This window comes from Nerophis ophidion, linkage group LG17, assembly GCF_033978795.1.
Source record: "Nerophis ophidion isolate RoL-2023_Sa linkage group LG17, RoL_Noph_v1.0, whole genome shotgun sequence".
Taxonomy (NCBI): Eukaryota; Metazoa; Chordata; class Actinopteri; order Syngnathiformes; family Syngnathidae; genus Nerophis; species Nerophis ophidion.
The window spans coordinates 35,927,760-35,947,951 of NC_084627.1; the positions used below are offsets into that span (position 1 = coordinate 35,927,760).

The window sequence follows — 20,192 nt, forward strand, 5'->3', positions numbered from 1 at the left end:
AACTAACAGTACACTCATGTAAAATATTAAACTATTATTATGATAACTATAATCCTAGCTCAATGTAAACTTGCCACCCTTAAAAAGCATAAACTTGGAAAGCAGAGAACCCAAAACTTTACATGTGAGTTTGTAAGGTGGCCAAAAACAAGAGGCTACTGAAAACCATATTAGCAGCGGCCCATATGCTTTGGAAGAATGTTATCATACATGTAATCAGGGGCACCTTACAGGAGGGAAAATTAGGACAATTCAAAACATTAACCGTACTTGCCACCCTTGAGACTTCCGAATTTGGGAGATTGGGGAGTTGTTGAGCTGGGCGGGGTGAGGGTCGGGGTTAAGGGGGAGGAGTATATTTACAGATAGAATTCAATTAATTATATAGATAATTAATTGAATTCATTAATTAATCAATTTTATATAAAATCCTATACACGAATAAAATAAATACTCTAGCTTTATATATATATATATATATATATATATATATATATATATATATATATATATAGTGTTCATTTATTTACACATATACACACACATAACACTCCTCTACTCATTGTTGTATTTGAAAGTGCAATGCTTTGCAACCAGTAGCACAGCCTTTGAAGGAGCATAGGTATGGGCAGCATCTGTGAAATTTAATTTGCAGGGAAGGAGTGAGTTTATGGTTGAATTATCCATCTTCGTTCTATTCTCCGTCACTATCTTTCTAACCATGCTCAACACCCTCTCTGATGACTTGCAAGCGTACTTCTTACTCGTTGTCGTCACGACTGTCTATTCTCCGTTCTTCTGCTTCGTCTCCTTCTTGTTGTGTGTGCAGTTGTGCACTCTCCAAAAGCCGTAGATGTTATAACGTAGGGCTGGGCGATATATCGATACGCGCGATATATTGCGGGTTTATCTCTGTGTGATATAGAAAATGACTATATCGTGATATTCGAGTATAAGTTCTCACGCAGTTGCTTTTAGCTGCGGGCATTACAGCTGCAGGCTCTTCCCACTCCTTCTTGTGTCTCCTCACAGACAGCAAGTGCACAAACTTACACACGTCAGATACGGCCACGTCATACATCATATACGTATACGCCCTCACGGAGCAGAGAGGTAGCTGACTGGGTAACGTTAGCTGTGATGCTAGCGAAGCCGTGCGAGTGGTAATACGAGAGAAAGAAGGAAAAAATAATTCCCCAAAAAACAGCAGGGGATCCATCGTCTGGCGGTGGTTCGGCTTCAAGCGGGAAGATGCGAATAGACAACTTTGATTTGTCAAGTGTGGGGCACAAGCGTTGCTACCAAAAGTAGCATTACTGCTAATATGTAGCATCATTTGAAAAGTCACCTGCTAATAACTTTAATAAATACAGTTTTGGTCAATTGACTTAGTTGTGATTTCCTTCTCTGCATGAAAGTTTAAAATGAGCATATATTAATGCAGTATGAACAAGAATGTTTTAATGTAGACATAGTATGAACAAGAATGTTTTAATGTAGACACATAGTGGGTTCCCTCCGGGTACTCCGGCTTCCTCCCACTTCCAAAGACATGCACCTGGGGATAGGTTGATTGGCAACACTAAATTGGCCCTAGTGTGTGAATGTGAGTGTGAATGTTGTCTGTCTATCTGTGTTGGCCCTGCGATGAGGTGGCGACTTGTCCAGGGTGTACCCCGCCTTCCGCCCGATTGTAGCTGAGATAGGCGCCAGCGCCCCCCGCGACCCCGAAAGGGAATAAGCGGTAGAAAATGGATGGATGGATGGACATAGACTCATCATACTGCTGTGATTATATGCATCAAGTGTTCATTCAAGGCTTGGGCAAAATATGGACATATATAGCGTGTGCCTAAAAATATCGAGATATTAAAAAAAGGCTATATTGCCCAGCCCTACTAAAACGTGACTGGGCCGGCACGCTGTTTGTATGGAGAAAAAGCGGACGTGACGAAAGGCTGTCGTCACTCAGGTCCGTATGGACCTGGAGGGGGCGTGCCGTGTTGTCCGGCTGGAAATGGTGAGATATTCGGGAGAGTGGTTGTCCCGGGAGATTTTCGGGAGAGGCACTGAAATTCGGGAGTCTCCCGGAAAATTCGGGAGTCTCCCGGAAAATCCGGGAGGGTTGGCAAGTACGGTGATAACAGATGTAGTTTTTTTTCATATAGCCCAGACATTGCTGCATGTAATACAGAAATGCAAAGTTTGATTCTATTACAAGAATAATCAAATGACGATTAGCAACTTGTCTTGTGTCTTTTAAAATGTGAAACTGTATGAAGGCAATGTTTTTCACATTCTAAATGTACACACATGCTTGTCAGTTACCTGTATGTGTGCAATAGGAGTCACACTTCAAGGTTTAACAATAGTGTCACCATGTGAATACTTGTCATGAAATAGAAGCACTAGTGCATATTGTCACATATTTTCACGCTTTTGTGCGCAGTGCACTAGGAGTACAAAATACATAGACTAGTAAGCACAGTGAAAATACTCTTCTGTACTCTCTTTCATACCAATCCAAGACTCCACCACATCAGCCTTCCAGTTGAACTGCAGGAAAGCGGAGTTCTCATCCAGCTTGGCCTTCCTCTGGGCAGCTGCCCGACTGAGCTCCGACACCTTGCCTTGCAGAGCTGACATCTTGGAGGTGATGTTGTCAACATGATGGTTGTTCTAGGGAAACAAACTTTGTGTTGTAGAATGCACGTTTGTTTCTCTGCCCGTCCCACAGACTGTACCTTCTTAATGAGATCTTCTCCATTAGCACAGACATCACTAACTCTGTCTCTGTGAACGGTGAAGTCGGTCTCAAAGGCCTCATGCTTTTTAAGCAATCCCTGTCAGAAACAAAAGCACCCTTAGAACGACTCAGAAAATAAACTTGAACAAATATAAGAAGAGGAAGTACCTGCACAGCAGCCAGTGTGTCTCCATAGTCTTCACTGCCCACTAAATTCAGTTTCTCATTTATCCATGCTTCTTCTTCTTCCACGTTTGCCACAAACTGCTGGTAGTCCAACGATTCCTCCAGCCTCTGACCCCTTGATGAACACACATTTTACTCAAATGTTCTTGGTCTACTTTACTTACACATTACATGATACACCTATATATATGGGGTGCTTTTACCTTGCTCCGGATAAGTCTTTGAGTTCTTTCCAGTGGTCAACAAACTGGGACAGTCTCTGCTGGATCTCCTCTTGACCAATGGTGTTGTCATCAGACAGCTTCTTTCCAGTATCCAACACCGACTGGAAGCATGTACCGGTACAAGATGTTAACAATTCAGTATTTACATGACCAACTCAACAAACCCCTGAAACCTAATCCTCAAAACCCATAAAAAGGCTTTAAATGTGTTTTATATATATTTGTGTTCCAAAGAGAGAGGAGGCTATGCCGGATAGTCGAACCTTAGATTCAGGAGGAACAGTGTGGTTTTCGTCCTGGTTGTGGAACTGTGGACCAGCTCTATAATCTAGGCAGAGTCCTTGAGGGTGCATGGGAGTTTGCCCAACCAGTTTACATAGACAGATAGATAGTACTTTATTGATTCCTTCAGGAGAGTTCCCTTTTCTTGAGGGAACTCTCCTGCAAGAATCAATAAAGTACTATCTATCTATCTATGTAGACTACATGTGCTTTGTAGACTTGGAGAAGGCATTCGACTGTGTCCCTTGGGAAGTCCTGTGGGGAGTGCTCAGAGAGTATGGGGTATCGGACTGTCTGATTGTGGCGGTCCGTCAGAGATTGGTACGGCACTAAGTCGGACACGTTTCCAGTAAGGGTTGGACTCCGCCTAGGCTGCCCTTTGTCACCTATTCTGTTCATAACTTTTATGGACAGAATTTCTAGGCGCAGTCAAGGCGTTGAGGGAATCGGGTTTGGTGGCCGCAGGATTGGGTCTCTGCTTTCTGCAGATGATGTGGTCCTGATGGCTTCATCTGGCCAGGATCTTCAGCTCTCACTGGATCGGTTTGCAGCCGACTGTGAAGCGACTGGGATCAGAATTAGCAACTCCAAGTCCGAGTCCATGGTTCTCGCCCGGAAAAGGGCGGAGTGCCATCTACGGGTTGGGGAGGAAACCCTGCCCCAAGTGGAGGAGTTCAAATGACCCGAAGTCTTGTTCACGAGTGAGGGAAGAGTGGATCGTGAGATCGACAGGCAAATCGGTGCAGACGCTGCATCGATCTCAATTCACCGGTCGACCTACGTTCCCATCCTCACCTATTGTCAAGTGTTTTGGATTATGACTGAAAGGACAAGATCACGGGTACAAGCGGCTGAAATGAGTTTCCTCCGCCGGGTGGCGGGGCTCTCCCTTAGAGATAGGGTGAGGAGCTCTGCCATCCGGGAGGAGCTCAAAGTAAAGCCGCTGCTCCTCCACATCGAGAGGAGCCAGATGAGGTGGTTCGGGCATCTGGTCAGGATGCCACCCGAACGCCTCCCTAGGGAGGTGTTTCCGGACCGTCTGACCGGTAGGAGGACACGTTGGGAAGACTATGTCTCCCGGCTGGCCTGGGAACGCCTCGGGATGACCCAGGAAGAGCTGGACGAAGTGGCTGGGGAGAGGGAAGTCTGGGCTTCCCTGCTTAGGCTGCTGCCCCCGCGACCCGACCTTGGATAAGCGGAAGAAGATGGATTGATGGTGTTTGAAAGTGGCATATAAGAAACATTTAGGATTCGTTGTCATGTGACTATTCCAAAATGGAACCCAAATTTACAATGTGTCAGTTAAACAAATTTACAAAAGATACATTTTTACTACTGATAAATATACTTTCTTTCCTTAAATCAATACATTTGCACAACACTAAAAATTATTGTTTTTTTCAAATAACAAAACAATATAATATTTCTATAAATTTTTTAGCAGTATGAATTAGTAAAAATTGAAAAATGTCTTGCATGTGTCGTACTTGCTCTTTGCTTTATCCACCATCATTCAACTTAAAATGGATTGTTAAGAGTTAAGTAAGAAGGGCTTTTTCACATATAGAAAACTTATGTTTTGACAAAAGCACCCTGTAGTGTAAATACATGATTTATTTTGACCTTTATCGCTGGCTCGTGGGCTCCCAGCTCAGCTTCAAGCCGCTTGTGTTTCTTCCTGAGATTCTGAACTCCAGTCAAATCACGTCCATAGTCCTCTGAACTTACAAGCAACTTCTTCTCCCTGTTTGATGTTGGGGCAAAAATACACAGCAGCTCGTTGGCAAGGTTATTTTAAAATGAGGGCTGTGAAAAATGAGGTAATTTGTGATTAATGACAACAATATAATTGCACTAATCATATGTACCTACATGGAGATTAATCAGGCAATTTATTTTGACCGTAAATGGTCCTTTAACGTAAACACAGATAGTTACCTAAAAATGTGGCGTTGGTTGCTATATCGTCAGTTATTGGGTCAATGCATAAGCCATTGCAAAGATGAGTGAAGAGAATGACTGGTGTGCTCGCTGGTAAATTTAACCTCAAGATAAACCTGTTACCAAGTTTTGAGCAAATAAATGACGTGCATTCAAGTAAAATATAATAAAATGTTCTTGTATGACATTTTGACAATTAAATTGCAATTAATCAGTTCATTTGAATCATGCCAGCTAGTAATTACTTTAATTTCAAAAGTGTCATTAATCTGTCCAAAAAAACGTGTAATTTGGCAGCATTACTTAACAAATGAAGTGAACTGAATTATATTCAGAGCGCTTTTCTCTAGTGACTCAAAGCGCTTTTACATATCGAAACCCAATATCTAAGTTACAATTAAACCAGTGTGGGTGGCACTGGGAGCAGGTGGGTAACATGTCTTGTCCAAGGACACCACGGCAGTGACGAGGATGGCGGAAGCCATCCCAACATGAACAGCCGATATACTGTCCTACAAATGATTGCCGATATTATTTTGAGATCAAATTAAGTACAAAAGTAATCATAATATAATGTATAGCAATGATCCAAGTACCCTTTTAAAAGGCAATACACATTTTTGTTTAATGAGGATTTTTTTATCATTGTAATTGAAAGGTCATTACTTAATTGTCTTTTTAATAAGTACACAAAATAAAATTGACTCTCAATCTCTGTTAGTAAAAATTGCAGTTCTATAAATCTTGAAGTGCATTTTTTCTCGTTGACAAAACTGGTTCAAGTATTGTGTTCAATGTCTTCACTTTCTGACACATTTAACATATTGGCTTGTTCGTCCATGTTGATGGAGTCATATTTCTCATTTGGTTTGAAGCACTCTGTTCATGTAATTCTGCTATTGAATAAACATAATCAGGTGCAGAGAGTAATACTGAGTGAACTCCCTTGCACCCGGTTTGAAAACGAATCAGACCCTCCCATACGCTCCACAATTCACATCGTTTTATCTAAGTATTTCTAATTATTTTTTATAATTTTAACCACCTGTCAATAGTACCAGTGACTTGCAAACCTGGGTGCCTAGGGCCTACTATTTTTGCTTTGACAAATTTCTCTTATACTTTTTTAGGCCCATTGTTAGATATCAAGTATTAATGTCAACAAGAGAAAATGTAAAGATGTATCAAACAAATCTGACTGGTGTTTTTTACCAGTAGATTAAAAGTAAACGACTCTCTTACTTAATCCAAGACTCTTCATCATCCAGGTCCCTGAAGAACTGATGCAGGCGGTGAGACTCATTGAGCTTGGCATGGCGGCTGGCTGCCATGCTTTTAATTTTGATGAAGCGACCATTGACGGCGTCGCGCTTCTCCTTCACTTGAGAGGTGTCCAAAGCAGTGGCCATCAGACTGTCAGCCTGGCCACTTAGATCCTTCAGACGATCCTGAATCGGGAGGGAAAGTACATGTAGACATTATGGAGTTGTCTGAAAACCAACCACGAAATGGATGGTCAATAAAACTTGTATCAAGTTTAAGTAGTGATTTTATGACATAAACCAGTGTTGCACATTTTAGATGTGTGTTTAGCCCATGAACTTGTGTCACTTAACTAATTGTAACCTGACTTACTTTGTATTCGACTCCTTTTACCGTATTGCTTTTGCACTATTTTGTTTAGCTCATTCTTTTTCTATGTTCTTTGTGTGTTTGTTTTGTTTTTTGCTCTATGCTTTTTTTAACCTGTAAAGCACTTTGGTTAAATTTAAAAATTGTTGTAAATGTTTTATACAAAGTTGCCTTGCCTTGCCCCCTGCCTACCATTCACCGCATAACATTTTCCTACATATAAGACCTATAGCCCTTGTGCCCGCGCTATACTAATCACCATTCTTGGTTACCAGTCTCTTTACATGGGGGGGGGCTGGGGTGTATAAAATAGTCAGGATGTGTCATGAATACAAAGAATTATGGGTATTTGTTGTGTTGCGTTTATGTTGTGTTACTGTGAGGATGTTCTCCCGAAATGTGTTTGTCGTTCTTAATTGGTGTGGCTTCACAGCGTGGCGCATATTACTAAGAGTGTTAAAATTGTTTATATCACAACCATTAGTGTACTCTGTGTCACCCAGTATGCCTTGCAGTCATGTGCGTGTTGCTGCGGGAGCCACAAACAACATGATACTAGACTGACAAGTAGATCGTACATGTTGGAGTAGGCGACAAAGCCAGTGGCTTCATAGCACGCCCTAATACTTATTAATTGGGTGACTACCGGCAGTCATTCAGGAGAATAATAGCATCTATTATTGTCTTCTTCGCATTATGACACGGGTCTTAAATGGCACTTTGAATGGCAAAGGATACCGTTCACAGAATCATGCATATGCATATATTTCAGGATGGTTCAACCGCCACCCGCCCGAATCTAATTAAAATCTATTTTTTCGTCATGTCAACCGCCCGACCCGCGGTTTATCCGCGGACTCCGCGGATGAGACCGCAAACCGCGCATCTCTAATGCACAGACAATCTGTGATTCGATACTACCCCGCTGTACAGTTGGTGTTGCTGAAATGATATGCTTAGTTCAATGTACCTCGTGTGCAGAAATATCTGCCTCCAGCAGCTGGTGTTTCTTCAGCAGGTTGTTGACTGAAGCCAGATCTTTACCATAGTCCTCTGAGGCAAGGAGTGCTTCCACCTAAAAACACATTGTGTCAGTCCTGCAGACAGCCTTACCATCTCTGTTCTTATTGTGACGATTACCTCAGAGAGCCAAAAGTCAAAGTCTTTGATGCCAGTGTTAAAGTTCTGCTGCTTATTGGCATCCTTAAGTTTTTGACTCTTTTCAGCCGATTTATTGACGAGGAACTGCCACTGCTCGTCCAAAGCACTTAGGCGGACCTATCGAGAAAAATACCTGTTTGTACAACACCTACTAAACATTTCACACAGCTACAATGGCACTTCAGGATCACGATCTAATATTCTTCAAAGCATGCCGACTGTAAGTCAACATGTAAACAAAGCACATGGTTTAAATACCTTCACTGCATCCTCACTGCCAGCACAGGCCCCTCTCTGGATGAGAGAGTTCCCAGTATCTATCACTCCTCGGATTCTGTCAGCATTGGCATGGAGCTCCGCCTCAAAGGCTTGATGCTTCTGGTGTTTGCTCTGCCACCATTGAGACAATCAAGACGATACAAAAAGTGTAAGATTATACCATGACAAGTTGCAACACCGGTAGAACTTACGTTTAGGATAGCATGTCTAGGATTGAATGCAGGAAATGCGATTGCAATTACAACCCAAGCTATTGACTAAGGGCCTGATTTACTAAAAGTTTGGATGTACTAAAAGACATGCAAACTGATCTACTAAACATGTGCAAAATGAGCGGAAAAAAATCGATTTTGCGTCTCTGTCTTCATTAATATGCAAAATATACGCTGATCATAAAAACTCCCACAATATTGGGAGGAAAAAAATGCAAATATAAATATTTAGCTCACGCAATGTGATTAATCAACACTCGTTAGCGTTTTATAAGTACTATTTTGTCTTTTATTTAGCACGTGTCAGAAAGACTTACAAACTGACGGTTCCACACACGGCCGCTGCACAAACTGACAATGAAGAGACTATAATCCTCCATCTTACATGTGTGTGTGCGTCAATATTTTGGACTGCACAGAAAAAAACAAACAGACATATCATCTATTCAGCAATCTCCTTTTATAATCTTATAGCTGCTGGATGACTTAAGGGGCTGATTAAAATTAATTCAATTGATGAAGTCGTTTTTTTAATTTATTTAGGAAATATATAGTGGCGGTGTGGCTAGAGTGTCTGCCCTGACATCGGTAAGTTGTGAGTTCAAACCCCGGCTGAGTCATACCAAAGAATATAAAAATGGGACCCATTACCCCCCTGCTTGACACAGCATCAAGGGTTAGAATTGAGGGTTAAATCACCAAAAATGATTTCCGGGCGCGGCCACCGGTGCTGCTCACTGCTCCCCTCACCTCCCAGGGGGTGATCATGGGTGATGGGTCAAATGCAGAGAATAATTTCACTACACCTAGTGTTTGTGTGACAATCATTGGTACTTTAACTTTAATAATGTATCTCCTTCATGAAAAAACATCTTTCATTGTGGATTTTCTTGCATTTCAATCATTTCAGACGCACAAATGCCCCTTTGATGCAATCCACATCCTTGTGCACAAAGACAAGTGTCAATATGCATATGCTTCTGTTGTCTGGATTGCGATTCAGAAAAGGTGTTACAGATTATAGATGTGCGCTGCTGGTTCAACACTTCGCACATAGGTAGGAGCATGATAACATGAGTTTACAGTGGTAAAAGTCCAGTATGCACGTAAAGCCCTCATTTAAATGAGGCGGTGTCCACCACTTTCCAATTGTACACAGAGTGCTGGTAGATCACACGCAACATACACACTCATAGTATACTTAAATTTTTTTGCACACGCTGTTTAGCACGAGGGTATTTGGATCTTAGTAAATCAGGACCCAAGTAAGCTAATTGAGGTATAAGCAAAGCCTTCGATCCCCAAATTAATAAAATACATCGTTATTTAGTTTGTATGCAATTAATGTAGTAGTGTCAGTAGACCTCGAAGCTTAAAACAGACATAAAACAATAGCAACAACAACAAAAACAAATCTAGGAATTTTAGTTACAAACCCAGAATATACATTTGCACTCATCATGGCGTACATATAATTACATGTGCCCTTCATCATTTACAGTATCTTTCCCAGGCTGTAATGAAACTATAACCAAATGTATTTGAAGATTTAAAAAAACAAAACTGAATTGGGTGCAAATTTAAATTCATTTTATACAGGGTTACAATTATACATAATTTACGGACTCAAATAGATCCAAGAAACAAATTAGTGGGCTTTATCCAGTCTTAAAGCTGTTTTGATGTGCAATTCGGATAATTGCCGAGAAATTCAATAATTTGTAGTATTTCATCAGGAAATCTGCAGGTATCAGCTAATTTAATCTTTTTAATGACACTTAAAACTAATTTAATGCCCATGTCCAACTGCATGCAGTTATAAAAATTGTCTGTATAGACAAAATTGATTGATTTAGTTGAGAACGTTCACAGGTATTATTCCAGGTATCCGGTGTTCAAAAGACTTTCAAGCGCAATAAACTTATTTCTCATTATTGTAGTATTTTCTTACTATCCTAAATGGATTGTCAATCACTTAATTGTTTTAAATAAGTAAACAAGTAAAAGCTTTGCGTCAGTGTTCACAATTGACTGCGAAAAACATTTAAAGGTCTTGAAAAATGCCCAGACCCTAAAAGGCATATTATGAAGATCATTTCAATCTAAGACAAAAAAACCCAAAATGTAATACGATGCTTTTATTTTTTGGTTCTATTTTCTTTTGTTAGTTTATTTTGTTTATTCTTTCCTTATGGCAGTTTTGATTCTATTAACTGTCGTTAAAGAGGAAAATAATTTCTATGTATATATTTTGAAAAAAATGTTTAATGACATGTTTACTCATATGTTTTGAATTTTATGTTTCAATATTCATGAATTAAAGCTGGGAAAAAAAGAAAAGAGTTATGACTCGTCAGCTTAATAAGGCATCATTTTTGGGGTACGCAGAGCGTTGTGAACATCTTCTCCTACAGTGTCTATGTATCAAAATGATTTACTGGGTAGATCCAGCTCCAACATTAAAAGTCAGTGCAGATGCCATTGTAATGTTTAATACAACCACTACTACCCACAGGAAGCTCTATCTCAAACCTAAACAAGAATCGTGGATGACTGACAAAAGGCTCATTCTGTTCATGTAATTACATTGTCGAATATATGTGCAGAGAGCAATGTACAGAGTGAGACATCTTATATCCAGTTTGAAAGCCAGTGCGGATGAAAAGAAACACACAGATGTAGCAATTTATCAATGACAACAAAGTTATTGAGTTAATTTTCATTTGTCGTTCCATCGATTGACCTATTGACAAGTATTAATTTATTAATGCCTGTGGACTTTAAATTTAATCTTTTTAATGCCAAACTGATTAGTAGCACACAAAAAATATGATCCTAACCGTGTCAGGTCAATAGAAAGGCTTGGTTTTATTTTATAAACACATTTATCGGTAGTTCTTGGCTTCGAAAACCTTCAACAATGGACTTTACAATTTGATTCAATGAGTGCTTTATTTTATGCTAGTAGACATTAATTTAACCATGACAAGTTAGTCTGGACTCGTCAGAACACAAAGATTTAATTGTGTGTATTGGTTGCCATGATGAGTGCATGTAAACTTGTAAATACAACTTGCCAGCAGCACAATCTGAGGTGACCAAGTAGATCGGTTTGTAAGGACTGGGTTGAAATGTGACCAGTTCAAGTCCTGCTTCAGTCCAAAGTAATATGTAAAGAGTAGTAAGGAAATTGGGACAGTGCGGCTGGAAAGGTCTGCTTTCGCTAATGGGGAATAAAAGAATGATAGCCCCTTCTTGCACAAGTTTTCTATTGGTTGGTGGATGTCTGTAGAATACAAAATGTGTGTGCGCCCACTTGTGTGTATTTGTGGTGCTCAGAGCAAAAATAAGCACTTGGAATAATAAGAGTGTATGAATGGATCCCTGTCGCCCTCAAATCAGTAATAGCCTGAAATGAGCCAAGTTGTATGTTAGTCCATCATTTAACGACTCAAACATGTGACAAGACAAGACAGACACAAACTAGCACTACTATAAAACAAAAGTACACATTGTTGATTTTACAGTGGAAATAAAACGTCTACTGTACACAAACCCCTGTTTGACTGCCACGTTTCTGGGATGTAAAGGTGACACTGATATAAACTGTTCACATTCAAAAAATATTTTAAAACTCTGTTGGAAGCAAAGAGAAATCCCTAGGCTTATTTGTGGACCAAACACCAAGAAAAATATGCTTTTTTAAATATGCGTGTGGGTGTAAACATAGCCTTACATGCCACCATTACACATCAGCAGCAGTGTTTGTGCTTCAAGGACAAACATTTCTCATGTCATGCCTGCACTGAAATGATTGCTCTGGTGAAAGTATTTTTGTTAAAATGTTGTTGAACTGTACCAATTGGTTCTTACATTATAATATGGGTGTTGGAATAGTGTTTTTGTTTGCCTATGCATGGTGCAATTGAATGTGTGCAATATATATAACTTATATCTATTTTTTTTGTTTTTTGGATGTGTTTTACTTATATAGATGTATATAGAAATGTTGCCGCTGAAGTGGCAGCAAATTGCATCAGTTCTTCTCTTTTCTTTTTGTTTTCATGTGTTTTTTACTTTATTTTTGTGAACTATCAGCACTGCAACCACATCATTTGCCCAATGTGATAAAATAAATAAAGTCTATCCTATACTATTGGCCTGCGAGCACTGCCGTGCACTCAAAGACTACATTGGCTTTGATGCTCAGGCGTAATATTCCTTTTAAAAAACGTATTATGCTGCTCGAAGTCTATTTGGTGTCAGACAAAGACTTTTAATTTGCTAGCAGATGTGTACTTGTTTAAATAGACTGTGATAAAGATGATGACAGGCAAGGACGAATGTCGAGGGAATACACACCATCATGATAGCGGGCCACGCAAAAAGACTCACATCCAAATATAAACAAATTTGAGTTTGCTTTTAACAGAATTACTTGACATGAACTTCGATTTTTTTTCCCTGTATGAAATGTCACATATCATAAAAGGTAACATTTACAAGGGTGTGTGTAAGTGTTTTTATATCCACTGTATATCAAGTCTACACTAAGCGAACTCAAACTGCTAATTTGTTAGTGAACTCACAATACTCAAACTTACCAGAAGCTTGGAAAGCTAAGAAAAAACACAAACATTAGAACATTTTTAGTCTAATTCAGATAGGACACACAAGCGGATTAGATAAAATACGACACATTTTCAAAAGAAAATATGTACAGTATAATTTGCCCCTCTTTCTGCTAGTTTATCGCTCACATTTCATTACAAAGTTGTTGATCATTGAACTGTAATCAAGCCAAAGTGTGGCCACAAATTGAATAAGCCTTCAAAAGGGAAATTACTTTTCCCCCCTAGAGGGCGGTAGCTCATCCTCCTCAATATAAAAGTCATTTAAAAATGGTGCTGTGTATTTTGGGTATACTTCGATTAAAATTAAATAACAATGCTCTGAATGAGGGACAAGTAAGAAAAATTAGAATTACCAGAAAGCACTGTTTTGTCTTCTTGCGGGCCAGTATGAACTATACTGTCAAGCCTACACTTCACTAGTTAACTTACAGTGACACTAGTTCACTCTAAATTAACAGTAGATACCATACAGTTAAAAGTAGTTTATTGTGTTAACTTACAGTAACTGTAATTACTATGCCACTTCCAGATAAACATATAGTGAACTTACATTGAACTAGTATTAACTACAAGTAATTAGAATGAACCTACAGCTAACTAGACATAACATTGTTAACCAGTGTTTACTGAGTTAACTTACAGTTAGATAGTGTTAACAGCTAATTTATTTAACTAGTACCAACTTTTCGTAACTAATGTGTACAGTTAGCAGGCGGTAACTTGTGTTAAATGCGTGTTACCTCGTGTTAACAAACATCTAATAATGGTTAATTTAGTTAAATAATGTACACTTACAGTTAACAACAGTTAATTTATGTAACTCATGTTAAGGTACAGTTAACTAGTGTGAACTTACAGTTAAATAGTTGTAACTTAGTGAGCTAGTATTAACTTATAGTTTACTTAGTTAAATAGTGTTAGTTTACACTTAACCTCTGTAAACGTACAGTTAACTAGTTTAAAGTATTGTATGCAAGTTTTTCTCAATGAAAATGCATACCTGTATGTTGGTGGGGTCCTTGTAAGACTCATCTGTTGCAGTCTGCAGTTTCTCGCTAATCCATGCTTCAATTTCATCCACATCTCGGCTGAACTGCTGCAGTGTCTGGGATTCACCAAGTTTGGAGCGCTTTTCTATCATCTGGGTTTTCAGGCGACGCCATCTTTAAATCAAGCCAATGGACATCACTTGTCAGGATTTTCACTTGTTACAGTAGTGATTAAATTATTCAACCCCCACACAATTTTGGTGTTTTAGCAAGTTGGACATTTATTCCGTATTTTGTTTATAGTCATATCAAATAAAGATGTGTCAAATAGACAAATGCAACTTAAATTGTAACACTGTACTTTACAAATACCAAAAAAGGACATTTTTCTTAATATCTCATTGACAAAATTATTCAACTCCTTGAAGATCATAACTCTTAAGAACAGAATTTAAATAAGGTCTTTTCAATCAGGTGTTGAAAACACCTGTAGATGTGATTAAAACCATAACGAGCAACAATTAAACTCATTGAAAAAGACTGTGACGCTCAGCTTCTTGTAGATGGTCAATGGTGTATTTGCAACATGGTGAAGTCCAGGGAGTGGTTAAAGAAGTCAAGAGAGGAGGTAATTTCTCTTCATAAGAAAGGATATGGATATAAGAAAATAGCAAAGACATTACACATTCCAAGAGACACAGTTGGGAGCATAATTCGCAAGTTTAAAGCTAAAGGAACAGTGGAAACACTACCTGGGCGTGGTAGAAAGAGGATGGTGTGTGCGTACAGTGGTGAAAAACCCCCGGGTAACAGCTGAGGAACTACAACAGGACATTGCAGAGGGGGGAACGCAGGTTTCGTCCCAGACAATAAGGCGCGCACTACGAGATGAAGGCCTCCATGCCAGAACTCCCAGGCGCACCCCACTTCTGACTACTAGGCACAAGAAAAATAGACTCCAGTATGCCAAAAATCATCTGGACAAACCCCAAAGGTTTTGGGAAACTGTTCTACGGAGTGATGAGACAAAACTGGAACTCTTTGGGCCTATGAATCAATGTTATGTCTGGAGGAGAAAAAATTAAGCTTACAAAGAGAAGAACACCTTGCCTCCTGTTAAGCATGGTGGGGGGTCAATCATGCTCTGGGGCTGTTTCTCTGCCTCAGGTACCGGGAATCTCCAGCGCGTTCAAGGCATTATGAATTTTATTTCCTACCAGGATATATTAGCTGCAAATGTCATGAAGTCAGTGACAAAGCTGAGGCTTGGGAAACGAACCTTCCAACAGGACAACGATCCCAAGCATACCTCCAAATCAACATCAGAGTGGTTGCAGAAGAAGGGCTGGAAGACTCTGGAGTGGCCTTCACAGTCGCCAGACCAAAATCCTATAGAAAACCTGTGGTGGGACTTGAAGAAGGCAGTTGCAGCATGCAAGCCCAAGAATATAAATGAAATGGAGGCCTTTGCCCAAGAGGAATGGGCTAAAATACCTGTAGTTCGTTGCAAGAAGCTTGTGTCTGGTTATGTATCACGTTTGAAGGACGTAATTACTGCCAAAGGGTGTTCTATTAAGTACTAAAGATGCATGTAACTAGGGGGTTGAATAATTTTGTCAATGAGATATTAAGAAAAATGTCCTTTTTTGGTATTTTGTAAAATACAGTGTTACAATTTAAGTTTCATTTGTCTATTTAACACATCTTTATTTGATATGACTATAAACAAAATACGGAATAAATGTCCAACTTGCTAAAACACCAAAATTGTGTGGGGGTTGAATAATTTTGATCACAACTGTATTAAACAATAAACATATCAACCAATATCTACTCTTGCAGATTACATGTGTACGTATACAATATTTAATTTCTTATAGTTATATACAGTTGTGCTCATATGTTTACATACCCTGGGAGAATTTATGACTTCTTGGCCATTCGTTAGAGAATATGAATGATAACACAAAAACCTTTCTTCCACTCATGTTTAATGGTTATGTGAAGCTATTTATTGGCAAACAAATGTGTTTACTATTTTTAAATCAAAATGACAAAAGAAAGTACCCAAATGACCCTGTTCAAAAGTTTACATACGCCAGTGACTTTGATCTGATAACATGCACAACAATTGACACAAACAGGTTTGAATGGCTAATCAAGGTTCCAATCCTCACCTTTGACTTGTTTGTAACTAACGTGGGTCCCATTTTTATAGTCTTTGGCATTTACTGTGTCTTCAAATAAAAATATATTTAAGTGAAACAAAAGTGACGTGAAAATAATACCAACCTGTCAAGAACTTCATCACGGCGATTTAGGATCTCAGGTTTGGCATAATGGTCTGCCCCAATCAGCTGGTTTGCAAAGGATTGCAGAGCAGCTATTTTCTCTTCCTGTGTATTGAGAAAGATTGATTTGCAGAAACAAAAGCAGTCATCACGGAAGGTTACAAAAGCATGCGACAATCACCTGCACATTTATGGCCTTATCAAAATCTTCATGTTTCTTAATGAGCGCCTCAACACTGTCAAGGGAGTCTCCTTTGTCATCACTTGCAAGGAAGGCTTCTCGAGCTGCCATCCAGTTCTCAGCCTGCTCACAATCCCTGCTGAAGAGCTGTTGAAGACATCAATGCATATTAATAGTTGAATACAGATGTTAAACACATACATTTATTTGAATGCAGCTCTTGTATCATAAATACATACGAACATAGCTATTGCATAGATCTATACATAGATGTTAAATGTAAAACTATACACATTCAACAATACTTATTCCTATTTGTTTTAAGCTTCTCAAGTGTTTGGCTATCTAAAACATTGGTTTATGCTCCAAACACATTGGTTTGGTTGAGAATATCAGGAAACTGTTAAGCTGCGAGTATGAAAGTTGTTCCATTAGAGCAATCAAGAGTAAAGATATTGTTCCTGCTTTGCATACACAGGAAACAAACAAGTTTTGGCGACACAGTTCTAGTCATCCATTGTTTACCTGGAACTCGAGGCACTGGTCCAGCATCATGCGCCGCTGCACCCAGGCCTTTTCCAAGTCCGCACGCTCGTTGTCCAAAGCCTCCAGTCTCTGCTTAATGTCTGGACTCGCATAATGACCCTGAGCCAAAAGCTGCTGTCCAAACTGCTCAAAGGCCTGGAAGGTACCAACACGAGCATCTATTTCGGTGCGGTGCTCCTGCAAACATAGACATATGGACAAAAAAGTGAGCATATGATGGATTGTTGTACTATAAAGGTTCGGTTCACACTTGCAGATTTTGAACTGTACTGTCTTTACAGAACTTTCCAAAGTGTGAGGGTTGAGAGAGGCTTCAATATGATACTGTGTCAAAGCACCAGCATACACAACTTGCTCTTCCCCCTGATGGACCTTGACACGCACTCCAAAAAAAAAAAAATTGTTTACGTTAAACGCGACCGCAGAGCCGTGATTGGTCAACCGAATCTGAAGAGGGTTTCCCCCAGAACAAAAGAGCCGGAGTCACAAATTTATACTTCAAATGCACAAATCTTGTATGACAGAAAGCAAGTTATTCAACATTTGCATACCGACTGTTGGCTCCATGTACTGCGTACTATGTGCAAATAATTACTGAATGTGTTGTTTCCAGTAACGCTTGTTTGTTTTGCACTAAAAAATATAATTCTCAAAAAGTTTATTTATTCCCCAATTACATAACTTCATTATGGCCAAGTGTTCCACAGCCCAAACAAGCATTGAAAATAAGCCCATCCTCTCTACCTGCACTCATGCAACGGTTACACAACTCACCTTCGTGAAATAGATTGAGGCTATCAGAAGGGTGGGCATAGTGACTACAATGAAGCATAATGAAACCTTTAGACGAGTGCTGCAGCAATTTATTATTTAAGTAATCAATCAGATAAAAGCACTTTATAGTCTCAATTTAAGGGAAAATAGCAGAAATAAAAAAAAATTCTGTTTACTGTAACCTTCTGTCTTTTTAGTAATAAACGCACATAATCAACATTGAAATTTCAATCTTAACATGTTTGCATTAATGAAAAATAAATAAAAAAATCTCCGCTGCTCACCTTAACACACACATCACAGCACTCACACACCACCACTCATGTGCGCTCTATTGGAGCGGCAGTGCGAAAACTGTGTCGGCATATATTAAGTTCCGGGTAGTCCTAGCAGTGTGGATTTTCAAAATTGTATTTATTATTTTACTATTCATTAAACGATTGATCGAATCTAAAAGACACAAATCGAATACTTTTTCTAATCAAATAATTGTTGCAGCCTTACTTTAGACCTTGAAAAACCCTCATACTGTATTCATCATTGAAATGAGTTCACATCAACCAAACAAGTAGCCCCAGACCCATCGCTTTAAGTGGTCTTGGTCCACTGTTGGTGAAAGTAGGCTGGCTGTGCACCAAGGAAGTTATGAGTGTTCACACTGGGCAGATGTTTGTTTTACCCAACATACCAGCGCTATAACACTAAACAGGAAAACAATAAAGAATGGGTACCGAAAGACAGTAGCATAAATGCAACAGCGTTAACATAAACGGAAGAATTTAGGAAAAAAGTAGTAAACATCAGTGCCTTAATAAGGTGTTAAAATTACTACTAATTTAGTGGCACTGAAAAGAGTGAAAAATGTGGGTATAGTTAGTGGTGAGTCAACTGCGGTGACGTATTACACTTGTGTGCATAACGCTAAAATGCTCAGAGACACAGGAAAGTGTGTTTGTACTTCACCTAAAAATGCTCAGTCAGCCAACTGCAACAAGTGCTTGAAGGCGATGCTGTATCAACAACATATTGTACGTAATTATTTATTTTTAAAGAATACACAACTCTTACTTTTAGGATGAACTACCAAACAGTGCTGTAATGCTAGTACAACATTGCCACAATGATCTATTTCTGCTCCAAAAGAGCTACGTTTTTGGACATAATCAGTGGAATGAATACACTTCAAGTACTGTAAAATATTACCAAAACATCCCCAATGTTGTGTATTACTGCTGGTTTTGTTATAATTAGAACAATTTGTTGTAGATCTGATTTTATATTGGTTAATAGGTCAATTGTATTTTTAAAGTACCGTATTTTTCGGACTATAAGTCGCAGTTTTTTTCACAGTTTGGCCGGGGGTGCGACTTATACCCAGGAGCGACTTACCGGTATGTGTGGAATTATTAACACATTACCGTAAAATATCAAATAATATTATTTAGCTCATTCACGTAAGAGACTAGACGTAGAAGATTTCATCGGATTTAGCAATTAGGAGTGACAGATTGTTAGGTAAACTTATGGCATTTTCTATATGTTATAGTTATTTGATTGACTCTTACCATAATATGTTACGTCAACATACCAGGCACGTTCTCAGTTGGTTATTTATGCGTCATATAACGTACACTTATTCAGCCTGTTGTTCACTTTTATTTATTTATATTAAATTGCCTTTCCAATGTCTATTCTATGTTTTTTTCCTTCTTTATTATGCATTTTCGGCAGGTGCGACTTATACTCTGGAGCGACTTATACTCCGAAAAATACGGTACCTAAATTACTATTCTATGTCACAAAATTCCTCTCAAATAAAAAAGGGCCATGTCTTTTGATAACATAGTTGTTTTCTTTTTTTAAAGTACTGGTTCTGTCACCATTTACATCAAGTAGCCATTTAGCAGCGTTATGGGATAATAAGTAACACTGAAATTCAACGCCAAAAAAATACTATTATTCATCCCACACCTGGTGTCGTTCAAGAAGGGCTTCAGCTCCAGTCACATCTTTAGCTAACTCCTCTGAGGAAACCAATCCTCGGATTCCATTGATCCAGGACATGAGATCTCTGTGTAGAAATATAGCAGGTTTAACACAAACAAACAAGCTGT

The 20,192-nt window shown here is 39.0% G+C and overlaps 1 protein-coding gene across 4 annotated transcripts in view; it reads right to left on the reverse strand.

Annotated features, from left to right (window-relative positions):
* sptan1 (spectrin alpha, non-erythrocytic 1) overlaps positions 1-20,192 on the reverse strand; it is a 79,588-nt gene that overhangs the window by 22,785 nt on the left and 36,611 nt on the right. For 2 of the 4 annotated variants that reach the window (XM_061876858.1, XM_061876855.1), the window contains 15 exons: positions 20,050-20,149; positions 17,284-17,481; positions 16,759-16,905; positions 16,579-16,682; positions 14,298-14,460; positions 13,268-13,282; positions 8,431-8,562; positions 8,152-8,289; positions 7,982-8,086; positions 6,622-6,827; positions 5,062-5,182; positions 3,136-3,257; positions 2,915-3,047; positions 2,745-2,843; positions 2,520-2,679 (listed from right to left, as the gene is read on the reverse strand). In XM_061876858.1, coding sequence (XP_061732842.1) covers positions 2,520-2,679; positions 2,745-2,843; positions 2,915-3,047; positions 3,136-3,257; positions 5,062-5,182; positions 6,622-6,827; positions 7,982-8,086; positions 8,152-8,289; positions 8,431-8,562; positions 13,268-13,282; positions 14,298-14,460; positions 16,579-16,682; positions 16,759-16,905; positions 17,284-17,481; positions 20,050-20,149 — 1,943 coding nt within the window. The remainder of the gene's footprint in view (positions 1-2,519; positions 2,680-2,744; positions 2,844-2,914; positions 3,048-3,135; positions 3,258-5,061; positions 5,183-6,621; positions 6,828-7,981; positions 8,087-8,151; positions 8,290-8,430; positions 8,563-13,267; positions 13,283-14,297; positions 14,461-16,578; positions 16,683-16,758; positions 16,906-17,283; positions 17,482-20,049; positions 20,150-20,192) is intronic. The other 2 variants (XM_061876859.1, XM_061876856.1) reach the window with 1 other exon arrangement.